The 23799-nt window shown below is 42.6% G+C and overlaps 1 protein-coding gene across 1 annotated transcript in view; it reads left to right on the top strand.

The window, feature by feature from the left end:
• Positions 1–16791, top strand: part of LOC144234263 (uncharacterized) — a 77345-nt gene extending 60554 nt beyond the window's left edge. The window contains exons 3-4 of the mRNA XM_077767532.1: positions 16329–16529; positions 16618–16791. Coding sequence (XP_077623658.1) covers positions 16329–16529; positions 16618–16733 — 317 coding nt within the window. The 3' untranslated portion in view covers positions 16734–16791. The remainder of the gene's footprint in view (positions 1–16328; positions 16530–16617) is intronic.
• Positions 16792–23799: the final 7008 nt, after the last annotated feature.

The following is a 23799-nucleotide window of genomic DNA, read 5'->3' as shown; positions in this document are numbered from 1 at the left end:
TGCCGCCTCAGGTCCATTTGAGGCCCTGCTGTTTCTTGTAAGATTATTACAGAAATGTCTTATCTTTGTCTCCTAGCCTCCATATTCATTCTTTATCTTGTCTCCCTCCAGCTTCTGGGATCTTTCTGAAACGCAAGTCTGATCAAGTGCCCCTATGATGGCATTCATAGTTTTCTTGGACCAGCTCTTAACTGCCTCACCAACTTCATTTCTCCGTGGCTTTTCCCTGTCATCCGAGTCACTATGAGCATTTCCTGGATGTGCCCAAGGGCTGTTTCTGATCTGTGCCTTTGTGGGAGGAGATCCATCAGGCTGGGGAAAATTGGGGCTGAACTGATAACTACCACCTGGGAGTTCCCAGGCATCTCTGGGCGAATGAATTGTTTGGGCGCTCTGCTTGATATCATGGAGAGAGCTGACTGGTTTTGACTCCTTGGCTGGGTCATTGAACATGTTCACTTTGAGACCAAGAAAATAACCTATGCGACTTACATTCATCCTCACCTCCAATCTGAAGCAAACCTGGAGCTTGGTGCTTCTGATAAACCCCCCACCCACTGAAAGAGGAAAGAAGGTAGAGTTTGAGGATAAACTCCTCTAGTAGGGGCTAGGACAGTGGGAACTCTAGCTGCAGAGATGCTAAAAGCCCTGATTGTGGTCAGGATCTCCTACATAAGAGGGTTCCAGTAGGAAAGGCTGAGAAATCTGTAGTTCATAGTCCTGGGTATCTCCCTGGCAGCTGGCAGTGGGTAATAATGAGCCAAAGTCTGTGAGTAGAAACGGAATGGCTTTTACATCATTGACTGAGGGATAGGGATTACCTCCAGGAGCTAGGGCTTCAAACATGAATGAAGTCGGGGCGCCTGGGTGGCTTAGTTGGTTAAGCGTCCGACTTTGGCTTAGGTCATGATCTCGCGGTTCGTGGGTTCGAGCCCCGTGTCGGGCTCTGTGCTGACTGCCAGCTCAGAGCCTGGAGCCAATTTCAGAGTCTGTATCTCCCTCTCTCTCTGACCCTCCCCTGCTCATGCTGTCTCTCTCTCTCTCCTAGGAAAAAAAAAAAAACCAAAACAAAAAAAACCATGAAAGAAGTGGCTCCTCTAGTAGACAAGAGGGCCAAAGAGGCCGGATGAAATGTAGAGTGTTGGAGATCCTGGTGGGGTGGGGATGGAGCAGAACTCGCCGCAGCAGAATCTAGTCAAGGCAAACAGAGAAGTCGCCCCAAACACCTACCCAAGGGGCTAAGCAGAAAGCGGTTATGGCAGACAGGAAACAAAAACCCTGCGGTGTGCAGTAGGTTCTGGATGGAGGCTAGCAGGAGGAATTTGGAGCACAGCCNGGATTGAGGTACTGAGTTGAGTTTGACAAAGCGCAGCCACCATATCTAATTTATCTCATCCTTGTCCTACCCTTCAAAGACTCAGTGACTTTGGTCAAATGAATTAATCATTGTATTTGTCCATCTGTGCTGTGATCACTGATTTAAACCTTTCTGTGCACAACAGTTAATGTAGCAGGCTCCAGAATGCTATTCCTCGAAAGGCCTGATTGCAAAGCCAGACCTTGGTTGGAATCTGGGAACTTGGATTTCAGGGAGGTTCCCAGTACTCCCTGACAAGAATGGCATGGTTCACAATGTCTAAATTGTACAATCAACACGGTTTATGCTGAACATCTGCTTTCTCTCTGAGAGTCTAGAGTTTTGGCATGAGTCTGGCAGAGAGTGTCAATATGACCAGCCCCCAACAAAACGCTTTGGGCAATGAGTCTCCAAAATGAGCCTCCTGGTGGTCAATGCTTCACACATGTTGTCACAACTCACACTGGAGGAAATAAGAGCACCCTCTGTAATTCCACTGGGAGCCGACTCTTGCAACTTTATCCCTGTTTCCCTCTAGATTTTGCCCCATGAGCCTTTACCCCTTGCTAATTTTGCTTCTCACTCCTTCTCTGTAACTAATCATAGCCTCAACTACATGTTGTGGCCTATGGTACTTCCTAGTGAATCACTGGATTGGGATCAACCCCCCCCCCCAACATGCTTTGAATCCCCAGGCATTAGGATAGTATGTGACACAAATGTTCATTATTTGAATTTAACATTCCCCTGTCTGTCGTCTCTCTGCCTTGTTGGATGAGAAGTATCTACCAGGTTTCTACTCCTGATGTCTCAACAAATCCCCATATCTTATTCCCACACACTCACAGAAATGCTCTTCTGCAGCTTTCTAGTATAAAATCCCGACAACACTTGAGTCTAATCCAAGAGAAATGGCTCAGACTCACTCAGAATTACTTGCCTGGAATAGTGGGAATTAAAGCATCTGGAAACTGCTTGGAAATTAAGAAATAACATAGCATCTTTATATATACCAAATACTTTATTTCTGTTTGCTGTTTCTTTTTCTATCTACTGTTTTCTTTCTACTTCCCTGTGAAGTAGATAGAGAAGGTATTAGTGTCTTTGTTTTGCATTTGAAGAGAATGAGGCCTAGGATATGGAGTAACTTCTGAAAGATCGGGCAGTAAATTATGACAAAGGAAGGCTCAGAGTCATATCTCCTGGTAGCCCCTAAAGATAGACAGTCTCCTTTTTTTGCTTTCATGGTACAGAGAAAAATAGTTGGTTCACATAAATCACTTGTTTTATTGAATTGAAAAGAATTTTGTAGGGTGAGATTTTTTATAGCTTAGTAAAGTACTGAGCCCATTATTTTTATTAGAGGTCCAATATAAGGCCTATAGTTGAACAGAAGGACAATGTCATTGTTCAAAGCTTTCCCCAGATTTGGAAGAAAGACTTAGCCCTCTATGTTTTTATGTATCTCAGTTTGATCCATACCAGACTTAAAGCCACCAGGAATTCAAGGAGGATCCAAGTTATCTAATGGTTTTCTTGTATTCCCATTTTATTTGGTCGCCACTGCAGTATCTTTTCGTCTTTTCTCCTCTAGCCCAACGGCCCAAGAGGAAGAGAAAGTGGAGGAAAGCATAAAGAGGGTAAAAGTCTCTGGTGTTCTGACCAAGAACCTTAGCTCATTGTATATATCATGTAATTTCTCCAGGCTTTTTGTCGCCTGGTAAACAATCGTGAGGTACAACTAGTATAAGAGTCATGAGAAAGCTCAAATGTAAAAGCAAGGACTTTCAGCAGTCCCTGCTGCTAATGACACAAAGTTCAAATAGCTTTCCCTGACAGGGGAAGAAAGAATGACATAGACTATAATCAGCAGGCATTTCAAGGCAGACCTTTTTCTTCTTCTTTTCTTTTTTTTTTTAAATTGCCATTTGATCTACAGTTAGGCTAGATAAACAAGTTGTCTTTCTTTGAAGATTTTATATGATTCATAATACATGTTGATGTCACTTGAGGAATCTGGGATATCAGAGCTTCTATTTGTGTGAGAAACTCCTAGATGTTCCTTTAAGAGAAATCTCAGGGCAGAATTCACAGGGCAGGTCATTGAGATATAAGAGGGGAGCAAAGGCTGCCTCTGAGGTCCCAGCTCCAGGTGCAAGTGCTTCATGCCGAAAGGTGGTGTCCTTCAAGGCCCTCTGGCTTGGTCCCCTGGGAACTTAAGCCAAGTTTTTCAATGGAGTGGTAGAGATAGCATCAAGGCTAACTTTGGAAACCTTGTCTGAGAGATTACACCATTCAAGGTTGGCTGCAAGTGCTTTAATCACTGTGTATGGTGTGACAGCCTCAAGGAGAGTGGCTACAAAGCCTACAGCCATCACCATAGCAACGGTAGCCCTTGGAGGGGAGTGGCAAGAAGAGGCCCTGGTAGTGGAATGTGTGGTGGCAATGGGAAGGGGGAGCACAGGCTGGGGCCACAGCCAATGTCAGGACCAGAGACGACATGAATTAGCAATGCCAGTTCTGAGGTTCTGAGGCACATGAGCCCCCAGGGAGTCCTCCAAATGGGAAGGAAAGGTCGGGCATAGGAGTTGGAATTCAGGCATATCTGGTCAAGATAGCAGAGTGTCTCTAACACTGGAGGGGCCTAAGGAACCAAGGATTATATCTGCGTGGGAGCGAGGGAACAAGGGGTCGAGTGTGGGTCTGACAGACGCCAGCCTTGTCGTTTCCATCAGCCCAGGATCAGTTCTGGCCTTTCCCCAGAGCCCTCACACAGCATGACTTGAGGACTCAGGACCCCTTCCAGGCCATGGTGGCCACTTTTTGCTTTGTTTTATTCTGTTTTGTGTCTTAATCATTTCTCCTCTTCAGCCTACCGGCCCACAACCACTCCCATTAGCCGGTCTTGCTTTTCAGCAGTTGATCTTCTCTTGGCCTCTAATCATGTTCTACCTCGAGGAGTAGAATGTTCAGGTTCTTCAGAACCAATTCTGCAGGAATGATGGGGAATGATGCCTGTCTTTGTTTCACCCCAGCAGCTTTGTGTAGCAGGAGCTGAAGGAGTTTTTGAGGTTCTGAGGGGAAGCACATTTATATTAGGGATATGCTCACCCTGGAGCTATTGTCACCTAATTAGGTCATTAGCGACTCACTTGGCCCACCTCCCCAGGCCACAAGGACCACATCCTGCCTGGTGAGGATTAGAAGACAGTTAGAGCCGAGAGGGACTTCCGAGGCAGGGAGAGATGTGCTTACACCCGAGCAGAACGAGCAGAACGAATTGGTGAAAACTGAATTGAAAAAGAGCCTAGGTCTCCTATCTCCACGTTCAGTGTTCTTGCTGACATACTCAGCGACTCTTGCAGTTCCTTCCAGATAGCCTGGAAGTGGTACCTGGAATTCACTTCTTGTCTGAGAACTGGCTTCTCAGCATAGACCTAAGCCTTCCAGAGACAGATCTACACTGGATTGGTCCAGTTCCTTCTGGACTCCTCAGCCCATAGCACCCCGAAAGGGCTGAAAGTGGAGGCGTAGCACAAACTGTAGTAGTGGCGGGTCAGGGGACTAGTGATTGCGGTGGACTGAGAGGCAGCCTGCTTTGGGGAGGTTACTGACACTAGTTGTATAAATGCAGGCAAGTAACTTCCTCAGTTCCTCATTTGAAAGCTATAGATTTTCATATGTTCCCACTTAGTCTCTACCAGATTTGAAGCCACCAGAAATTAAAGGCTGGGCTGAGGTCCTTGGGGTCTTCCCATTCTGTGCTTCCCTGGCCCTTAAATACCAAGACCTGGCCTAGACGCAGCTGTGTTAACATTCTGGTTCACCATTTACTTCGTGGCAGTGAAGTACAGGACAGGGACCCAGCACAGCATTTGGGATTAAGCCCTAACACCAAGGAGCTGGGCACTCGCAGTCTTCCTTCCCTCTTGCCCGTCAGCCTTGGTGCCTCTCTCTTTTTAGAAGCTGTTCTGGCCCTGGGGCACCTCCTTATGACGTCAGTGGGGATCTGTTTGACCAGTCACAGCACCGTGGCGCTTCTGCAAGAGGGTATGGGTTCTCACCCAACATGTGTTCCCTGCTCACAGACCTCATGATCCATTTTACTCCATACTCCATATGCCTCTTCCTCCTTCCTCAGTTTATCCAAACTATTGGCTGATTGTTTTTCTCGGAAGTCTTTTTCACTTCTTCCCTTTCCCTGATCTTTCCCATTTCCTTCACTTCTCTGTTTGCAAAACCAAAAATAACTCCATTGCTGTCGATGAGATTAGCGCTGCTACATATTCCCTTGGATCAAGAACAAAAAAGTTTGGGGCACCTGGGTGGCTCAGTCGGTTAAGCATCTGACTTCAGCTCTGTTCATGATCTTGAAGTCTATGAGTTCGAGCCCTGTGTTAAGCTCTGTGCTTGACAGCTCATAGAGTGGAGCCTGCTTTGGATTCTGTGTCTGTGCCTTTCTCTCTGCCCCTCCCTCGCTCAAGCTCTGTCTCTTTCTCTTTCAAAAAATAAACATTTAAAAAATTTTTAAAAAATTAAAAAGTTTCAAAGTCACATTAGACCAGGTAAAGAACCTCCAAAGTCTTTGAAAACACCTTCTTCTTCCTCTAATTAAGCCTGCATTTCTTTATTGTCATCATTAATGAAAAATAAAATAAACTATCTATTACATAATTTTCTTAGTTTTCATTTTTGGCCAATGACAAGCAATGCCACAGCCTTGCTTTCTACTCATTTGCATTGCAAATATGCCCATTGTCTGCTACTTTGTGAATCAAGTCGGTGTTTCCAGTGATCTGGGAACCCAACCACTATTTTAATAAAATTCTTTCTATGGGAAAATATGTGTTGTGTTGCAAACAAATGACTTCCAAGTAGAGTTTTGGAGCACAGCCATGTTGTAAGTTGTGTGCTTTCTCTGGGGGTGATGGAGACTGTTGAGAGCACGCGGGAGACATTGATCCAAGTGTTCATCTGATGTTTTGAAAGGTTGGGGATTTTCTATTTCTATTAAGTGGTAGAATCATTTGATTACACAAAGACCCTTGGAGACAGCATGCCGGCTCCAAGATAATAAAATGATGATAAAATTGCAACCATTTATCACATGCTTCGTGATGTCATGCACTATGTAGATTGTTTTGTTTGCATTAGTATTTCAGCCCTTATGATAATTCCCAAACACAAATGTCATTATCCCCATTTCACAGATGAGAGACTTGAAGCTCAGAGAGATTAGTGAGTCAATACTTTGCCCAAAACCACGCACTTAGTAATATGTTCTGACTTCCATGGCCTGGGCCTTAAGCATCATGAAGAGAAGCAAATGCGTACAGCCAAGTGTGGTTTATAGAACGAGAGAGTTGGCATTTAAATGCCGTGGGCATAGGTAGCTTTGCTTCCTTCCCTCAACAAGATGCAATTCAATCAGAAAGTTAAAAAAATCCAAAAAAAAAAAAAAAAGAAAGAAAAAGAAGAGAAAAGAAAGAAAAGAAAAAGAAAAAAGAAAGGAAATTATCATTATTTAGCTGGTCATAAACAACAACCAGTTAAGTAGTTACAGTCTTAGCAATCTAAAAGCACTCTTACATATCCGATTCCAATGGATGCTCACAATAACCCAGTGAGATCATGATCACAGGGTAGATGTGCAACAATCCCATTTTATAGATGAAAAAGTGAAAACCAAGAGGATCCAGGTGAATTATCCATGCTCACACAATGAGAAGAACAAAGCCTGACCAGGAATCCTTCTGACTTGCTGTGGATATAGTTGAGCTGGTGTGGAGGATTAGTGGTGCATTAGGAGACATTCAGGTCTCTGCCTTGCAGGGGTGGGTTAGGAGAGCTGCATAAAGTGAGCTTGGCCAGTTCCCACACAATCTAGGCTATTGGGAAAGGTGTCCTGGGTGGAGGTCACTGCTCTCGCCTCTTTGTTTGCTTAAACAGGATGGAGTGTGCAAAACAGACATCAGAAACCACACCAATGATCTACACAGTTCCTTGTGTAGAGAAGTCACCATTATAATGGTAGATTCAAGTGCATTATTCCCCTTGTTGATGACGTGTGCATTCTCATCTGGGGCTCTGGAGGTTGAAAGTTCCTTCAGTTCTGTGATAGCATAATTTAAACCCTGTGTCATGTTTACTCATTAGTTCATCCAACAAGATTCACGGAGTACATGCTACCCGTCAGGAAGGCAGAGACATTTACGACTCATCATATCTTCGTTTGTTCCCTGATATTTCCTCCCCAGTTGCTAAAAGATGGGCAAGGCTATACGACTAATTCTGGCCATTAGGTTGGGGTGGAAGTGACATGTGTTAAATCCTGGGCCAGGAATTTAAGAACTGATGCATGCCCCTTCATCTTTCTCTTCTTCTACAACAATGTGGAGGCCATGTTCTCCAGAAGGCATAGCTATAAAATACAGGCAGCTTGGGTCTCTGAATCATCATTTGGACAGGAGTAGTCCTGGAGATCAGCTGGTTTTATATGAGCAAGACATAAATATTTGTGTGCTAACCCACTAAGATTTCAGGGTTTATTCTCTATGAAAGCACGGCCAAGCCTAACTAATATATCCAGGCATTGTGCTGAACAACAGAATTAAAAAAAAAAACTTATATTATGTCAATCTCTGCTCTCAAGAAGCTTACAGTTGAAGGAGACAGATTTCAATAGCTCATTTTCTCTTAGTTGCTATGGTATAGAGAGTGACAGGAGTCCTTTCTTGGGGTGGAGAATCCCCTTTTCCTGGGGATTTAGGAATATTCCCATTGTTTCTCAAGTAACGTCTCACAGATGATACTCTACTCCACCTAGTTTAGACAAGCTCCAATTCTCAGCTATCCATAAAATGAGGATGTGACTATCTTATAGAGATCTTGTATGACTAGAAGGATCTTATAAAATGCAGAATAACCTAGTGATTAAGAATCAAATTTTGGGAGTTTTGCTTCCTGTAAAACTGGAGGTAGAAGATTACAAAAAGATGTGTCTCCTCTGATTCCATTTCTAGACTCTCTATTTTGTTCTACTGATCTATTTGTCCATCTTTATACCAATACCAAGCTGACTTGATTGCTGTTCTTGGGCAGTTCCTTCCAAATCGATCCAATTGCAATCCCAGAAAGCCCTGCATTGGAGGGAGTTGGTATCTATTTTCATGTAAGCTTATTTCTCAGAGAAACTACCCCAGTCTAATTGTTTGAGAAAAGTTGACTTCTTTGCTTTTAGAAGTGATAGCTATGTCACTGGTTTCCTCTGCTGGTGGTCAGGAAGCAATGGTCAAGTTACAAAGTACTTGCCTAAGGGCTGAGACTTTTCCCTCTTAAGGACACCCATAAATATTCCATTGAGTGGTTCTAAGACTTAACTTTGCTAAACATAACCTTCTCTGTAGTGTCTTGAAGCAAAGCCTTCCTTTGACAGTCCCCTGGGGTCCCTCTACCTGTCTCTACACACCCCCTTTATGCTGGATTGCTCACCTTGGAAACTCACAGTCAGCACCTACGATGCTCATATAGTCTCTGACCTCTCTCCTAGACCTCCTGCCATCTCACCTCCTTCTTCTGATCCAAGCATACAAGACACCCAGTCACAAACCTGATGTTAGCGTCTCCCAGTCCTGGGGAAGAGTGGTATCCAAAGGAAGCTGCTGGAAGCCGGGCTTGCTGATGGATGTGGTAGGGAACAGTAAGTAGGTCACTACCTACAACTATGAATTCAGAAGAGGTTCAAGGCTACGAGTTAATCTTCCAGCTTGGAAGTAAATGAGCAACTAGGCCAGACCGAGGTTAATCTTGAAATGAATTTTGTGGGCTTTGCAAAGTCACTTCCAACTTAAGTGAGTTCGTTACAAAACTAAACTTCAAAATAAAATAGTTGCCTGTTTGCTCCCAAGCCATGTATGTTCCTGATTTGTCAAAGATGGTTCAAGAAAGGGAACGGTTGCTTTCTGGTGGAGACTTATAAAAGCTTCTGTGTTCGTAAAGGAAAGGCTTGTTTGGGGAGGTTTACTGAAGGTCAATAATTAAGGTGTAGTTTGTCCAGGTCCTTCCCTTTATGCCAGTTCCCATCTCCTGGTCACATCTCCTTAGCACTGGAACAACAATGAACGTTTATTAAGTACTTACAATGTGCCTGACATGTTGCCTGCGTTATTTCCCTTGATCCTCACCACAACCTTATGGACAGAGGTTATTTTCCCCGTTTTTTCAGAGGAGAAAATGAAGTTATTTAACTTGCCCTTTCATCCATAGGGAGCAGAGTTGGGATTTGACTGTAGCCTGCAGCCAGCATTCAGTGACATGTGGAAAGCGTGGGCAATCCTGCGGACCAGGACAGTGGGATTTGTCTGTCTCTTAGGATCTGTAGTTAGAGCAAAAAATAACTCCCCTGCTGATTTGATATACCTTCTCCACGAGCTCTTTACTATACTTGCTCGGAGAGGCATTGCTATCTGTCTGTCTGTGTATTACCACTAGATGGCAGTGTTACCTCAGAAATGCTTTTCAAAGCGCCCACACCCTGGGATCTGGAAATTCCACAGCAATTTTCACTCCTCCACAGTCAGCCTGCAGGCCATGCCCACAGTCAGCTCTCCTGACACCTGGCCTGCTCATTGTCCCCTGATCCAGACTTTCCACTGCCGTTTTCCAGTCTTGGATTGCGTCCCTAACTTCCAGGAGATATTAGTGTAGTGGTTTGACACATAGACGCTGGAAAATAATACCCGAGCTCAAATCTATGGCCTCTTCCTTAATTTCTCTGTGTTTCAGTTTCCTCACAACATCTCCCACACTTTAGTAAGAAGTAAGTGAGTGAATGCTTTTCAGGGTCTGGTGATAGATACGACATACAGGCCTCATAACTAGATTCATAGTTTGAGTCTAGTGGAAGATGGATTTTCAAGTTTGAACCTAAAACAGTGTCTTGGGGACATTTTGAATTTGATCACTGAGCTAGGGAGCATCCTCTTTCCCAAAGTGACACACGGTCACATCAGCTTTCACTGCTTTAGCCTAAGGCATTAATCTCAGTGGAGGCACTGAGGGCCACACGTGAGAAGATGCAGGCTTCTACCAACAGCCTGTCGATGGACAGCCAAAGGCATCTTGAAGCGGGTTTGTATCCTTGGGAAGGTTTATGTTGGTCAAAGGCCAACCATAACTTACATATGAGCTAGATGCCAGAGGAAGGATGGTTGGAGTCAGGAAGTTTCTTCTATTGAGAAAGAAACAATGTCCTCCCTAAAGTCACCTCCTACTGTGACATCTCCTGGCTGAGACCACCAGGGGGTCTCATAGCTGACCTGTAATACGGTGTGCCAAGGGTCCGGCACTGTGCTTAGTACCAGTAAAAGCCCAGTAAATGGTAGTTAGTATTATTGTCAATAATAATAATAATAAAACATTCACAGAATATTTACTATGTGTCAGTGTTCTAAGGTATTAACTCATGAGGTAGGGATCATCTTTATCCCCATTTGACAGATGAGAACACTGAGGTACACAGAGGTAAAATAAGTTGTCCAAGATCACATAGCTAACAAGCCGCAGAGCCAGGATCCAAAGCTAGGCAGTCTGGCCCCACGGTTCACACTGGTAACTATCATGCTGTTAATTTGCCTAAAGACAGAAGCTGAGGAGAGGCTGGAGGAGAAAGAGAGAGGTTCTGGCTAGGGTGACCAAGGAAGTGAGTGACCTGAGTAATCAGGAGTTTCAGCTGGCACTTTATTTTTTATTTTATTTTATTTTTTAGTTTTTATTTATTGAGAGAAAAAGGGGGGAGGGGGCAGAGAGAGAGGAAGAGAAAGAGAGAAAGAATCCCAAGCAGGCATCGTGTTGTCAGCACAGAGCCCAATGTGGGGCTCAGTCTCACGACTGTGAGATCATGACCTGAGCTGAAATCAAGAGCCAAACGCTTAAACCAACTGAGCCACCCAGGTGCCCCTCAGCTGGCCCTTTAACATACATTCAGATCTATTTTCTGCTTCCAACCCCAGTCCTTGGGCCTGAAGTTGAGCCCACGGTCTTACTCCTACATAAATGGGGGCAGAGGTATTCAGCTGAGGCCTCAGATCTACTGAACCAGAGCTAATTGGGACTGGGGACCGTGGCCCCGCTAGTGAGGGACTCTCAGAGACTGCCAGGGTTATCAGGAAAAGGTTCGTACCTCCCTGGCTAACTTTGGCCTCGACTTACACAAAAACACATTGTTTTCATTCCTCTGCTATTCCTTCTTCCTGGAATATTCTCATTACTCCTATCTGTCCTTGAGATTGAGTGGTGGGGGTGCCTGGGTGGCTCAGTCAGTTAAGTGTCCGACTTCAGCTCAGGTCATGATTTCATGGTTTGTGAGTTCGAGCTCCACATGGGGCTTGCTGCTGTCAGTGCAGAGCCTGGAGCTTGCCTCAGATCCTTTGTCTCCCTCTCTCTCTGCCCCTCTCCTGCTCTCAATTATCTCTCTCAAAAATAAATAAACATTAAAACACAAAGACTGAGTTGATGTGCCTACCTATCCATGAAGCCTTCCCCAGAGCGTCCAGACAGAGTTGGCTGCACATGCACGTACGTGTGTGTGTGTGTGTGTGAAATTTGTCACACTGTGCTCCAGTTGGTCCACTCTGGTGGTGGCTTTTGCAGGATTTTGAGTTCCTTGAGGCCAGAAACCTTGTACTCATTTCTGAGTCCCAATGCCCAGCACAGAGCCTGGCACATGGTAGGCACGTGACGATTATGTGTTGTAGAATCAGGAACAGATATCACAGCCTGAATTCTCAAGGATGCAGGCAAAGAAGGCAGCCAGTGTCATTCATTCCCACTTCTACCCACTTCGCCCTCCTCTTCCTCCTTCCTACTATGGGTCTCCCTGGAAGAGTATGGCCAGTCTTACGCCCAGGGCAGGGTATCTTTGGCCCCCGGACTGCTGACTGATGTTCACATTCCTGAACTTGCAATGACCTCAGTAGATCCAGGGGCCAAAGTCCAAGAGAGCACACCAGGTTTTGTTGATGCAATCAGTTTCCGGGAGGTAGCTTTATTAAGTCCTAAGATTCTGATCGGCCCCCCAGCCCCTCGCCCACATGCCACCACACCACTGACACCCACCATTGTGAATGCTGAATGAGCCGCATTAGGGCTGCCGTGCCACTGTGGGTAGGAGGAGTCTTCAGGGCGTCTGGAAAGCAGGTGCCCGAGACTGCCCTTCTCCTTCCCCCTTGCTTCACTGAATTTGCAAGTCCTCTTTCCCTGAAAGTGTCCTGTGCGTGCTCGTGGTTCATTCTCAGGAGTAGGGGGATCCGGGCTTGAAGCAAGGAAAGGCTGTTCTTCTATTCTGCTGGGAGGTGATGTAAGGCCACAAGTCTAAACGTCTAAACCAAACTGACTCCAAGACAGGCTTTAAGTTTCCCCTCTAAACTAGAAGGCCTGAGTTTCAGCTTTCCCGAAACTATCAGGCAGTTACACATTGCCCAAGGCAGGAGAAACCACCCTTGCAACACCCAATCAGGAAAGGCCAGCGACCACCCTCCACATTACTAAGGGAGAGGCCTGGAGATAGAAACTATAGACAGGACCCTGTTACCTAATGTTAAAGTTAACCTGTTAGTCGCCAAACAAGACCCTAGGCTCGCCCTGTAATTGGTTGAATTTAAAGGTACTCTAAATGTTGTAATTGGATCCCGCCAAAAGTAACAAATAACTCTAGACAATGTGTATGGTCAAACCCGCTGTCAATGATGTTGAATAATTATGATTGGATCACTGTTCCCATGTCACAACTTCTGTAACTCCCCCGTCTCAAACCCCATAAAAACCCTACTCTGCCCTTGTTCGGGGCTCTCAGCATGGATTCATTGCGTTGGTGAGGTCTGGGAGCCCCAGCTTAAGCCGTAATAAAGCCCTTTGCCTTTGCATACGTGACTCGGACTCCTTGGTGGTCTTGGGATTTTGGGGAGATCGCGATCTGGGCATAACAGTGACAGCAAGCATTTGTGGGGCTTTGAATCTCTTTGGTCCACAAGCTGCATCTACTTCGTAGAATCATGGGTTGGTTGTCATGTGACACATTAAGTTGCAGTTCTGCTCCAGTGCCCCAGGCCCTCGCCACAACGATTTCCACTAAGGACTGACTGTCAATCTCGGTCACTTAAAGCCTAAGGCATGAGAAAAGTGACCATACTGGTGTAACCACTGACACAATCAAGATGTTGGGTATTTTTGTCACCACAGAAGATGTCTTGTCTCTTCCCCGTCAGTGCCCTCCCGCCCATAGCCATGGGCTCTGCTCTGATTTCTAACACCCTGGCTGAGACTTTTGCCTGTTCTGGAACTTTCAGTTATTGGAATCAGCAAAACAATTATTTACGGATGTTTTGCTTCTTTCACTCAACAAAACGCTTTGGAGATTCATCTCTGTAGTTGCTTGTCTGAGTGGCTTATTTTTGTGTTGTTGCTTAGTGTTGTTCTATTAGCATACCTCACACGTGTTTGTCCATGACCCTGTAGGTGGGCATTTGGGTTGTGACCTGTTTCGGGGGTTATTATGAATGGAAGTGCTATACGATTCTTTTTATTTTTTACTTTTTTAATTTTTTTCTATACAATTCTTTTTAAAAAATTTTTTTAATGTTTATTTTTGAGAGAGAGAGAGAGAAACACAGTGTGAGTGGGGGGAGGGACAGAGAGGGAGACACAGAATCTGAAGCAGGCTCTAGGCTCTGAGCTGTCAGCACAGAGCCCAACGCGGGGCTCGAACGCATGTACCATGAGATCATGACCTGAGTGAAAGTCGGACACTTAACCGACTGAGCTACCCAGGTGCCCCTCCCCCCCATACAATTCTTTTTGTGAACATGTTTTCATTTCTCTTACATAGATGCCCGCAAGTAAAGTTGCTGAGTAACAGAGTAGGTGTATTTTTAACTTTGTTAGAAAAACTTCTATGTGGTTATACCATTTCGCATTCCTGACCCCACAGTTATGAAATTTTCTGTTCTTTGGCTTCACGTAGACTTTGTTCTGCTAGAGCAGTCACCACTTCAAACCATTCAAAGAACCGTAGCGTTGGTTCTTACAAACAGATTTCAGAGTGTTCTGTCCCCATGAGATGCTTCATACGTGTTAGGAAAAGGGTTTGCCACTGTCTTAGACCTTAGACGCAGCCTGCAAAATTAGGAAGGATCTCCAAGGATGAATAAAGGAGGAAGGCAATACAGTGTAGCCCACCATGCAGGATCAAACCCAACAACTAACTTGCTGACAGATGTTCAAGCCAGATCATCCTCAGATTCAAGAGTGGCTTTGCCACAGTCACTATCCCATTCCTGAGTAATCAGGGAAATTTATTTGCAGTCCATTAGCTAATTGTTCCCATACCGAGCATATATCTTAACAAAATGCCCTTTTACATTTACATTTCTAGTCTTGTGATGAAACCGTTGATAATTCACCGTGCTCAAATCCTGCCAGTAGAGTTGTTTAATTTGCGGCTGATTTCTGATGTCCCTAAGACAAGATATCAGGTAAAGCTCACAAGATGGTATGTACATGCTGTGGAAGGTACAGACTTTGCGGTCAGGACAGGGATGTTGCACATGAGCTGCATGGCATTTAGCAAGTCAGGTCACTCAAAATCAAAGTGGGAATGATGATTCCTATTTCTACCCACTTTCCTGCTAGGGCAGGTGTGAGATTCCAATGAGATACAACTGCATTCAAACCCTGACTCGGCCACATCCTACCAAAAGCGTGACTGTGTTATTTAGTTAACTTTCCACATTTGGGTTTTAATCTCTGTGAGTGAAGAGAACAAGTAATTACCTTGCAAGGTACTTGTAAGGATCAGGCGATATATGGAAAGCACCTATCATACTTGGTGCTCCATAAATGGGAGCCTCACTGTTAAGCCGCCTTCGGGTGCCCTCAGCCAGACAGCAGCTTTCTCGAATGGCATAGCCCCTCAAGGCACCACATTCCGGCTGAGAAAGCTCACGGGTGACAGCCGCAGTGCCTGGGATGTGAGGTGTAACCCGAGCCACATGCAGCCACCCTCTTTTCAACATCAAATAGCAGATAAATGTGCTTGGCTCCTGTCTTCCATGAGTGGGGAATTCTCATCCCTCCCCTCCTTGCTTCCCTGGATTCTCAGCACCTTTCCATTTCTTTCCATTTCTTTCTGGTTCTGGCTTCTGTCAAGTTCTCAACCTTCACTTGTGTCTCCCATCTTGAAATGGTCCCATTTTTGTTCATCACTGATTCCAACGTAAAGCCCATCTCCTTTTGTCTTCCATGAAAGTTATTTCCTCTTATCTTATTAAATGCAAATATCAGGTGGGTCTGTTATTATTTATCTAAGTACAAAGTTTTATTCTAGTAGGCACTAGAAGTGACCCTTTGTACTCTAGTGAGTACAATGTTTTGTTCTGTATTGCTGCTCTCTTATTTTCCAGCCCTTCTCGTAGAAAGTGGCTTCTGATATTCTTACTTCTCTTAAATTCACAATCATTTTACGTAGGTGCAAGCATGTGACCCAATTACGTGTTCTAGTTTGTTTGTGTGTGAATATACACATATCGAAACAGGGTTGTACAAGTCGCATACTACCATGTTTTCATCTTTACGAACAGTTAGGACATCATATTGATTTTTATAAGAATGTGCATAGGTAGGTAGATTAGCTATGAAATTAGCTATGAAATTATGGGATGGTGAAAAGGGGTCAAAACCAAATATAAATTACAAAAAGATGGCGTTGGTTCTGACTGTTGAGCACCAATGCTGTGGGTGTTTGGGTGAACTGGAGCGACATCTTTCCATGCCTATGGCTTCTCTTTTTTGGTGGCAACTGCTCTGGTTAGAGTAGGGGATGTCAAATGTGAACCCCACGGTACAGAGTGAGGTCTGGTTGGGACCCTCTGTAAGCCGGGTGTTTTGCATGCCAGCCACTTCCTTATCTCTCCACTAGATGTCAGCAGCACCCCAGGAGACTGGATGGCTGTGGCATGCCGCTCTTGGAGTTTCCAAAACAGCACAAGAAAAGTTGGACCAAGCACACCGCTGTCCTTCTGGAGCTGGCTGAGGGCTCACAGCATCTCGACTGCCTGGTTCCCTACCTGCTCTGGTTCCAGAACAACGAAGTCAAGGTTAGGCACACAGCACCAATCAGGTGAGATCCAGAGGGTTAACCACCGATGGGATCCCAGCATCTATAACGATGGTCTTGCTGACCCACCTGCTCCCTCACCCACCCACAGAGTACATCTGCTGGAGACTGGCCATGAATATTTACCTTTCATTAAACATGTCATCGCTGCCCTTCACTCGGAGAATCAAGAGCAACCGTTCAGAAGCCAGGGCTGAAGCTGGGTGAGGGGAAACAGGGAACCTGAAGTTCCTTCTAAGGGCTGGAAAGCAATCCTCTCCATTCTGCCCCCAGTCAGATCTTGGGGTGAGGCTCTCTGTCTGTGCTGAGACCCATCTTGGCCTTGGGTTTTGCTGGATGGAACCGAAAAAGGATGAGTACTTTCTAGAAGTAAAAATGCATCCCTCTGGGTTACTAAGGATGTGATAATAATATGACACAGAGACACAGAAAGAAACGGACAAATGATACAGAAGAGTGCAGTCTCATAGAACTTTAGTGATGCTCCTATGGGAGCCACTAGCCACATATGGCTCCTGGGCACTTGCAGTGTAGCTCGTGTAACCGAGAACTGAATTTTACATTTTATTCAATATTAATTAATTAAAATTTAAATAGCCATATGTGACTGGTGGCTACTGTATTGAACATGTAGAGATGAGATAAAGGTAAAATCACGGGGCTCCAAAGTGTCATATGCTATGCTGGATGTGTATATGCATAGGTGTACATATTTTACATAATACATACGTAACGTATATATGTGTGGTTTGTATATAATTTAAATATTGTAAATGAGAACCTGACCCTCAGAGGGCTCACTTTTCTCCACATTCCTTCCAACACTTATTTCTTGTCTTTTTGATGATAGCCTTTTTAACAACTGTGAGGTGATATCTGTGGTTTCAATTTGCATTTCCCTGATAATTAGTGATGTTGAACATCTTTTCACATGCCTGGTGGCCATCTGTATGCCTTCTTTGGAAAAATGTCTATTCAGATCCTCTGCCCGTTATTAAATCAGGTTGTTTGTTTTTGTTATTGAATTATATGAATTCTTTATATATTTTAGATATTATCCCCTGTTTGGATATGTAATTTGCAAATATCTTCTTTCATTCAGTAGGTTGCCTTTTGTTTTGTCTATATTTTTCCTTCACTGTGCAGAAGCTTTTACATTTGACATAGTCTCATTTTTTAATTTTTGCTTTGGTTTCCTTTGCCTTTGGGGTCCGATCCAAAAAAACATTGTTCAGACCAATGTCATTGAGCTTACCACTCGTTTCCTTCTATGATTTTTATACTTTGAGGTCTTACCTTCAAGTCAAATCCATTTTGAGTTAATTTTTGTGTACGGTGTATGGGTAGTGGTCTAGTTTAATTCTTTTGCATGTAGCTGTTCAGTTTTCTCAACATCATTTACTGAAGAGATTATTCTTTTCCCATTGCATGTTCTGGGCTCTGGTAAATGAATTTACTGTATTTGTGTGGGTTTGTTTCTGGAATCACTATTCTGTTCCCATGATCTATGTGTCTGTTTCTATGCCAACGCCAGTGCTTTGATTACTGTAGCTTCATAGTATATTCGAAATTAGGGAGCATAATACTTCTAGCTTTGTTCTTTCTTAAGATTTCTTTGGTCATTTTGTTCTTAAGATTTCTTTGGCCATTTGGGGTTTTCTGTTGTTCCATTGAAATTTTAGAGTTATTTGTTCTGATTTTTTGAAAAATGCCATTGGGATATTGATAGGAGTTGCACTGAATCTGTAGTTTGCATTGGGTAGTACAGACATTTTAACAACATTAATTCTTTTAATCCATGAACACGGGAGATCTTTCCACTTATTTGTGTCTTCTTCAATTTCTTTTATCAATGCTTTATAGTTTTCAGTGTCTTTTACCTCCTTGGTTAAATTTGTTCCTAGGTATTTTGTTCTTTGATGGAATTGTTAATGGGATTATTTTCTTAATTTCACTTTCTGATCATTCATTACTAGTGTATAGAAATGCAACAAATTTCTGTATATTGATTTTGTATCCTGCAACTTTACTGAATTCATTGATTAGTTCTAATCATTTTTTGGTGGAATCTTTAAGATATTCTATGTGTAGTATCATGTCATCTGCAAATAGTGACAGCTTTAACTCTCCCTTTCTGATTTAGATGACTTTTATTCTTTTTCTTGCCTAATTGCTATGGATAGGACTTCAATACTATGTTAAATAAATATGGTGAGATATATGTCTTATTCCTGATCTTAGAGGAAAAGCTTTTCACCATTGAGTATGATGTTAGTTGTGGGTTTGTCATATATGGTCTTTATTATATTAAGGAACATTTCCCTTTATATGCACTTTGTTGAGAATTTTTTTCAAAAACCAATGTTGAGTTTTGTTTAAATGCATTTTCTGCATCTATTCAGATGACCATATGATTTTTATCCTTCATTTGTTAATGTGGTGTACCATGTTGATCAATTGGTGGGTGTTGAACCATCTTTACCTTTCTGGAATAAATGTCACTTAATCATGGCATATTATCCTTTTAATGTTGTGATGTTTTGTGTTTTTTTTTTTTGGTTGTTGTTGTTGTTGAGGATTTTTCAATCTATATCCATCAGGGATATTGACCTGTAATTTTCTTCTTTTGTACTCTCCTTGTCTGGTTTTGATATCAGGGTAATGCTGGCATTGTAAACTGAGTTTTGGAAGCATTCCCCTCCTCTTTAAATTTTTGAAAGAGTTTGAGAAGGATAGGTATTAAATCTTCTTTGAATGTTTGTTAGAATTCACCAGTGAAGCTATCTGGTCCTGGACTTTGGGTTTTGGGAATGTTTTTGATTACTGATTCAATCTCCTTACTAGTAATCAGTATATTAAGATTTTCTATTTCTTCCTGATTCAATCTTAGAAGATTGCATGTTTCTAGGAATGTATCCATTTCTTCTAGTTGTCCAATTTGTTGGTATATAATTGCTTGTAGTAGTCTCTTAGTGAGTGTAGCTAAAAGTTTGTCAATTTTGCTTTTCAGAGAAAAGCTTTATCTTTTCAGTGAACCAACTCTTAGTTTCAATGACTTTCTTTCAGTCTCTATTTCATTTATCTCCACTCTGATCTTTAATATTTTCTTCCTTCTGTTAATTTTGGGCTTTGTCTCTTCTTTTTTTAGTTCTTTCAGGTGTAGAGTTAGATTGTTCATTTGAGATTTTTCCTGTTTCTTGAGGTAGAACCGTATTGCTATAAACTTCCCTCTTAAAACTGCTTTTGCTGTATCACATAAATTTTGTATTGCTGAATTTCCATTTTCATTTGTCTCTGGGTATTTAAAAAATTTCTCCTTTGAGGGGCGCCTGGGTGGCTCAGTCAGTTGAGCATCCAACTTCAGCTCAGGTCATGATCTTGTGGTTCATGGGTTTGAGCCCCGCATCAGTCTCTGTGCTGACAGCTCAGAGCCTGGAGCCTGCTTCGGATTTTGTGTCTCCCTCTCTCTATGCCCCTCCCTGCTCACACTCTGTCTTTGTCTCTCTCTCAAAAATAAAAGAAGTATTAAAAAAAATTCTCCTTTGACTTTTTTGTTGACCTAATGGTTGTTTAGGAGCATGTTGTTTAATCTTCACATATTTGTAATTTTTTTCCAGTTTTTCATTCTGTAATTGATTTCTGGTGTTACACCATTGAGGTCTGAAATGATGCTTGTTATGATTTTAATCTTCTTGAACTTATTGAGTTGTGTTTTATGGTCTAACATGATCTATCCTGGAGAATGTTCTGCATGCGCTTGAAAAGAATGTGTAGTCTGCTACTTGGGGATTAAATTTTCTGTATATCTATCAGGTCCATCTGGTATAATGGGTCAGATGGCTGACATTTCATTATTGATTTTCTCTCTGGATGATTCAGCTATTGATGAAAATAAGGTATTAAAACCCCCTACTATTATTGTATTGCTCTCAATTTCTCCCTTTAGGTCTGTTAATATTGACTCCATATATTTAGGTGCTTTTATGTTGGGCACGTAAATATATACAAGTGTTATATACTGGTTTATCGTTATATAATGTCCTTTGTTTATTCTTACAGTCTTTGTTTTGAAGTTGATTTTGTTTAGTATAATTATAGCTTTCTCTTCACTTCCATTTGCATGGAATATCTTTTTTCATTCATTCACTTTCAGTCTGTGTGTGTCCTTGGGTCTGAAGTGAGTCTCCTGCAGGTAATATATAGATCAGCCTTGTTTTTTTGTTTTGTTTGTTTGTTTTTATCCATTTAGCCACTGTATGTCTTTTGAGTGGAGAATTTAGTTCATTTACATTTTAAAGTAATTTTTTTTTAATAGTTTATTGTCAAATTAGTTTCATTTTAAAGTAATTTTTGATAGGTGTATACTTATGTTGTCATTGCTTGTTTACTGGCTGTTGTAGTTCCTCTCTGTTCCCTTCTTTTGCTCTCTTCCCTTGTGGTTTGGTAATTTCCTTTAATGCTATGTTTATATTTCATTCTCATTGTTTTTGTGCATCTACTATGGGCTTTTGTCTTGTGGTTACCATGAGGTTCATATATAACATTATATAATATATGTGTATCTATTTTAAGTTGATAGCACCTTAAGTTTGATGCATTCCAAAAATCTTTACATTTAAAAAAATTTTAAATGTTTTATTTATTTCTGAGAGAGAGAGAGAGAGAGAGAGAGACAGCATGAGCAGGGGAGGGTCAGAGAGAGAGGGAGACACAAAATACAAAACAGGCTCTAGGCTCTGAGCTAGCTATCAGCACAGAGCCTGATGTGGGGCTCAAACCCACAAACTGTGAGATCATGACCTGGCTGAAGTTGGATGCTTAACCGACAGAGCTACCCAGGTGCCCAAAAATCTTTACGTTTTCTACCCTCTCCACTGCATGTTTTATTTTTGATATCATATTTGACATCGTTTTATTTTGGTTATCTTTTAAATATAGTTAATTTTATCACTTTTGTTTTTAATCTCCTTAGTAGCTTTGTCAGTGGTTAATCCACTATCTTTATTATATACTCACCGTTACCAGTGAGATTTTTACTTTCATATATTTTCTTGTTATTAGTTAGTGCCTTTTCTTTTAGGCTTAAACAAGTCCTTTTAACATTTCTAAGGGTGGTTTAGTAGTAGTGATGAACAACTTTAGTTTTTCCTCTCTGGAAAACTCTCCTACAATAGTTTTTTTTTAAAAAGCTTATTTATTTATTTTTATAGAAGGAGTGGGGGAAGGGCAGAGAGAGAAGAAGAGAGAGAATCCTAAGGAGGCTCCATGTTGTCAGCACAGAGCCCAAAGTGGGGTCGATCCCACAAACTGTGAGATCATGACCTGAGCTGAAATCAAGAGTCAGATGTTTAACCCAATGAGCTACCCAGGTGCCCATTGTCTAGAAAACTTTTTGTCTCTCCTTTAATTCTGAGTGATTTTGCCATGTAGAGTATTCTTGGTTGGAAGTTTTTTCCTTTCAGCACTTTGAATATTTCATGCCAAATACCCTCTGGCCTACAAAATTTCTGCTGAAAAATGAGCTAGTAGTCTTGTGTGTGTGTGTGGGGGGGTGTGTATTTTTCTCTTGGTGCTTTTAATATTCTCTCTTTAATTTTTGACATTTTAATTATAATGTGTCTTGGTATAGATCTTTTGGGTTCATCTTATTTGGAACTTTCTGTGCTTCCTAGAGCTGAATGTCTGTTTTCTTGCCCAAGTTAGGGAAGCTCTTAGCCATTATGTCCTCAAATAAATTTCTTACCCCTTTTATTTCTTCTCCCTCTGGGGCCCTTATAATGCAGATGTTATAGTGCTTTAAGTTGTCCCATAGGTCCCTCAAGTATCTTTACTTTTCATAATTCTTTTTTTTTTTTCTGCCCTGTCTGGGTAATTTACACTGCCCTGTTGTCCAGGTCACTAATCCATTCTTCTACTCCATCTAACAACAATATGCTATTGAATTGCTATAGCATAGTTTTCAGTTCAGTGATTATATTCCTCAGTTCTGTGATTTCTGTTTGGCACTTTTTTATGTTTTCTATTTCTTTGTTGAAGTTCTGACTGTATTTACTCTTTCTTTCCTTGAGTTCAGTGAGCATTATTATGACCATTACTTTGACCTCTATCAGGTAGATTACTTATTTCTGTTTCTTATTTTCTGTCTTTTTTCTGAGGTTTTGTCTTGTTTTCATTTGGAACATATTTTTCTGTTTACTCATTTTGCTTGACTCTATGTTTCCATGTATTATGCAAAACCATTATCTCTTCTAGTCTTGAAGGAACAGTCTTGTGTAGGAGATGAAACTCACCATTCAACCATTTCCAAGCTTTTGTTTGTTTCTTGGACTTTTGTGATTATCTAAGTCACCTTATTTGTCCTTGATAGGTAGGTCCCAGTTGTTGAAGACATGCCAAGATCTGTCAGTGTTCCAGAGGGAGGGATCACAGACCGTGCCTCGTTTCAGATTAATTGTAATCCAGATCCTCAGGCAGAAGCTTTTAAAGTATGCCCTGTGGGTTGATAATTAAAAACCGTGCTGACTTCCAGACCAGGATATCTGAAGGTGTCCGCTGGGTGACAGTTGAAAAAATCATGGCTTTACACATATGTCTAAACTCCTTGTGGGAGGTATCAGCAAGCTGTTGTGAGGCCAGGGGGGTACTAATATGGTGTCTTTTTTTAAAAAAAATGTTTTTTATTGATTTCAGAGAGAGAGAGACAGCGTGAGCAGGGGAGGGTCAGAGAGGGAGACACAGAATCTGAAGCAGTGTCCAGGCTCTGAGCTAGCTGTCAGCACAGAGCCCGATGCGGGGTTTGAACCCACGAACCGTGAGATCATGGCCTGAGCTGAAGTTGGACGCCCAACCGACTGAGCCACCCAGGCGCCCCTAATAGGGTGTCTTTCTACTTACATTCCCTGGAAGAACCTCCATGGTCTGGATATGTGGCAAATCTGAAACTGCCCCTCAGGCTGAGCTCTAAGACCTTTTCCACTTAAAAAATGGGGGTGTGTTTCATTGTTTGTGCAGTGCTTGGGGTGTGGTAGCCTGCAAAAAATTGTCTATCTGATTGCTTCAGACCCCTGGGGCCCAGAAATACAATCCCTCTGGCCACCAGGCTCAATGGGTTGCGTGTGCTTGCTGGCTGTGGCAGGGCAGGCCACAGCACAGTGCATGGGGGAGGGGAGCTCAGCTGATCCCTGTGGTGGAGAGAGCAAGGGCTGTGATGCATGGGGGCTGGGCACTACCCCTGGAGCTAGCAGGCTGGGTGGATGTGAGGAATATGAAAATG

The sequence above is a fragment of the Crocuta crocuta genome, unplaced genomic scaffold (assembly GCF_008692635.1).
Source record: "Crocuta crocuta isolate KB4526 unplaced genomic scaffold, BGI_CrCroc_1.0 scaffold180, whole genome shotgun sequence".
Classification (NCBI taxonomy): Eukaryota; Metazoa; Chordata; class Mammalia; order Carnivora; family Hyaenidae; genus Crocuta; species Crocuta crocuta.
Note: the sequence above shows the minus strand (reverse complement) of the source record. Positions and strands in the feature narration are given on the sequence as shown.